Raw genomic sequence first — 4071 nt, forward strand, 5'->3', positions numbered from 1 at the left:
TACTTGGCGTGCCACCCGAGATTGCAACAGGGGCCACTATTCCCAGGGTCCAACCAGAAGCTTCGATTTAGTAAGGCTTTGGGTAGTCTTCTAAAACTCGATGGTTCCGCAAAAACCTATGGTACTCACTCGGTACGAAAAGGTGTCGCGACATTTGCGTGCGGTGGAAGTACTGGTGGTCCTTCAATTGTGAGTGTTTGTTTACGCTGTGGTTGGTCACTTGGTGGAGTTCAGGATCGCTATTTCCGCTACGAAGCAGCAGGAGACCAATTTTTAGGTCGCGTCGTTGCTGGGCTGTCTATAAACGATTCAAAATTTGCTACACTACCGCCACATTTTAAGGCCACCGGTGATAGCACAACAACATCAGTGTTGAGAACGGTTTTTCCGAGTCTTGCGGATGAACCTAATTTAAATGGCATTTTACAGTTATGTCTGGCGTCGCTGGTTTTTCACAGGGAGTATTTACAGCAAAATATGCCAACAAACCACCCTTTGCTCTCGACAATAGTATTTACGAATGTGAACGTTTTTCACAGCCTACAAGAACAACTTCAACTTGGGGATTCGAGCTGGATGCACCCGACAGGTATTCCGCCCTACATTGAGCTCTACAAAAAACTTGATAAGCAGCAGCAGTCTATCGACTTACTTCCTGATAAACTTGAGCAAAGAATGGAAGCGATATTGGAAAAGAAAGGTGTGGCAGCGGGTAATATAACGAGGGACCTTTTGCATGAAGAAATAAGAGCGTTATTAGAAGAGGTTGGGCTTCAAAAAGAGAAACCAGCAGCCTTATCAACTTTATCGACAGCACAAACTCGCTATTATCATACATGGGGTGGGAAATTTCACGTGCTTCCAAAAGACTTCGCCTTTCCAAGTATCGATCCGCTGGGGGCGTCGATACTGTGGTAGTTCGGCAATCCGGAGCTTAACTATCCACCATACAAGGGTATACCATCGGACGATCTGGACACGCCACAAAAGAAAGCAACACTGTCAGAGTGGTCAGTTATGATGCGGCATATCATAAACGGGATTGAAAAAGACCTTAGAAAACCGATGCCGGCCATCCGTGACGAAGTTCATGCCATCGAGCTGTTTAAGATTGGGTACAACACACTGGAGTTAAAGCCAAGCAAACGAAAACGGAGAAATGCCCAAATCAAGCTCACCACAGAACTAAGACTCATCAGGGAAGGCGGCCAGGAGCAGAGAAGTCCGGATGACATATGTGGGCGGCCACTTAGGCGCCGGAAGCGGCGCACGCGTCACAGCAATAGTACCTGTGCTACAGGGAACTCGTCAGTGCGTGATGAAGAGTAAACTTTCTAGTGCACGACTCAGCGTTAAAATAACTCTTTTTATCCAATCAAAAGTCTTTCCCATAACGTCGGCGATTGCATCTTACGTTTTCTCAACTCAATTGAAAGTAAGAAAAAAAATCCTAAGCAGAATGGAGGCAGAGCCCTGTCTAGATCTTCCTAGGAATATTCAGTCCTGTCGGTAGTCGACATGAACTGAAATGTTAACTGTGAAGATGGTGCATAGATATCCTTCATATTCTGGGCAATGCATCCATGTTTGTATGCTTAAAAACACGGATTTGAGGCACCCGAATATGCAATTCTTGAGGCACCATTAGGGTTCAACAAATCGTGCTTCACTTGAAGAAGTTATGAAATAAACGCATAAGTTTAGACAGCTAAGACTTCCTTTGTCGGCGCATTTCCTGCACCTGTCACTACAACACCTCCTAGCAAAATAGTTCGCAGAAGCAGATCATTAACGTGAGCAGAATTCTAAAAGTTGCATAGTGGTCAAAAAGTTTTGAGATGGTTATAAATTCAGTGAATTATTGCATTCAAGGCTATGACAGACGTATTTAATCAAGAGGGCGACGATACAGGAAAGTGATCTGTTTAGTTTTTCAATCTACAATAATCGGCGCAAGCTACTTAGATCATCTATCTATTAGAGGCCATGCTCAATATTTCAGAACTTCTCGTGCGCTTTGTTTACGGCTTGAACTTGATGGAAGACCATGGCCACGGCTTTAGTCTTATTCTGCGGGTAAACTGGTAATCTGGAAATGACCAACAAGCAGGTTATCGAGTTGCGGTAAGTGAGCAAGTAAGCGTGTATGAAGCCTATTGATCATCGATCGGTTATGTTTTCTTGGAATCGCCGTCCATATCGATTACATGAAGAAAACCCAAATTGTCATTCACGCATGACTTTAATATTGTAGGCTCGGGTTGACCGTCGGTTCTTCTCACCGCAAATGTCACTCTTAAACCAGAATTTTTTGTGGCCTCATCAATGCGGACACCAGCTTGCTAAGCTCTGCGAAAGACCGGCTCTCGCGGAGCCTTTGGGATTGCACGTGCCATAATGAAGTGCCAATGTTGATCTCGTGCTGTCCAAATGTAGTCTACGAGCTCGAAAACGCGCAAGCACCAATACAAATTTGATCCCCAGACAGGCTTCTCTGCACCACAGAGACTAAACTTGCCGACCACGTTAGAATCTTCTTGTGAAGGTGTCGCCGCAACAACGTAGTCTTTTGTCTATTCTTCACTTCGATCTGAACCCCCCCCCCTTGGGGTGAGTCCCAGAATGCCATAATAATTGCAGATAGCTAGGTGACCTCGTGACCACGGCGAAGATACACGGCAGTGTGTAGTAACTTCTTACTGCCAACTTGCGAGTCTTGTTGCAGAGATATTAGCATTGTAGCGTCCAATCGAGAACTTGGTAATAAGGAAACGGTGAAAAAGGGGAATTTCGATGCCAATAACGTTGCAGAACGGTACGTACCGCTTTCAGGTGTGTTGACATTCGAGTGGAGAATCGCTTACGTCTCTAAAGTGTAAAAACAAAATGTATAGTTATTGCAGTAACTGAGTCGCCAGTGGCGACTTACATTATTTCAACGTTTTTACTTGTTGATTACTTTTTATTTTATTTACTCCCTCACAGGCAAGGGAAAAAAAATCAATATGCATCGATTTATTGGATTACGCATTTAGCTTTACGAGTGCAAATGAGTATTGCAATCCGTGAGGCTCATGCAATTGGGAATTGCAATTTAAAATTGCCCAATACTTCACTTCACATGTCAAGCTCACCTCGCTCTACTTCTAGATATTTTTTTCTTCGAGGTTTTATCGTTTCTTTTGCACGGCTAAATGTAGCAGGTGTATCGTTGGCAGAGCATTGCGGCATACCATATCGCGGCAATTACTTCAGCCAGTATTTTGCAGTATACATGGACAGCAAATGCCTCGAGACACTGCTAGGGTTTTCTCCTCCTCTGGATGAGTAGTTCTACACGGGTTAGTCCCACCGTGAGATGATGGAGTTCGTTGGCACGCGCTGGTGAATGAGGATAGCAACGACTTCTGTATATCAGTGCCCCAGTTGAGTATTGCAGATCCCACTCCAATTGGGTATTGCAATATCTAGCTTTCATGCGATTGCTCCTTTTGATTACAATACATTTCCGGCAGATACACCAATTTATTTTTTCCCTTGCCTGCTGTTTCCTTAGACAAGGGAGAGGAATCGAGCTCACACCATTGGCACGTGCATCAAATAGACCGTAATACTCCTTCCAACACGTATTATCAACAACTACACAGTTCTCGAAAGCACCTCCAGCAAGAGGACCGTCGTACCATGGGTCGGCTAGTTGGTGCTTATTTCTACCAAAATGACGGCCGATGTTAGTAAAGTGTTCAAATATATTGGGCAATACAGTAGGAATTGCTCCATCATTTATTATTGCCTAACATAAATTAAAATCTTCATTATTGCCAAACACAGGCACCAGTAAATTTTGTTGCTGTATCGCCCCCCCCCCCCCCCTTTTGCGTCGTACACTTCCCAACAAAATCATCCCAATTTCCAAACTCTTCGGCATCTAACCCTTGTGAAGCGTGAAGCGAATCGATTGCATGTCCGGAGGAGAACATGTGCCTTTAAAGCGCTTACACTTTAGAGCTCTTTTTGGCCCTGGTTGTGATCGCTCGGTGCGTGAGCGGCCACATATTAGTTGCCAGAAAA

At 44.5% G+C, this 4071-nt stretch overlaps 1 protein-coding gene across 1 annotated transcript; it reads left to right on the forward strand.

Moving 5' to 3' along the window:
• Nucleotides 1-1017: 1017 nt before the first annotated feature.
• On the forward strand, nucleotides 1018-1329 carry PPTG_23024 (hypothetical protein; the record flags this gene model as incomplete). The annotated part of the gene is made up of 1 exon (XM_008907995.1): nucleotides 1018-1329. One exon carries the CDS (start codon nucleotides 1018-1020, stop codon nucleotides 1327-1329), a length of 312 nt encoding a protein of 103 aa, XP_008906243.1.
• Between the last annotated feature and the right edge of the window lie 2742 nt (nucleotides 1330-4071).

Source organism: Phytophthora parasitica, assembly GCF_000247585.1.
Source record: "Phytophthora parasitica INRA-310 unplaced genomic scaffold supercont2.28, whole genome shotgun sequence".
NCBI lineage: Eukaryota > Oomycota > Peronosporomycetes > Peronosporales > Peronosporaceae > Phytophthora > Phytophthora nicotianae.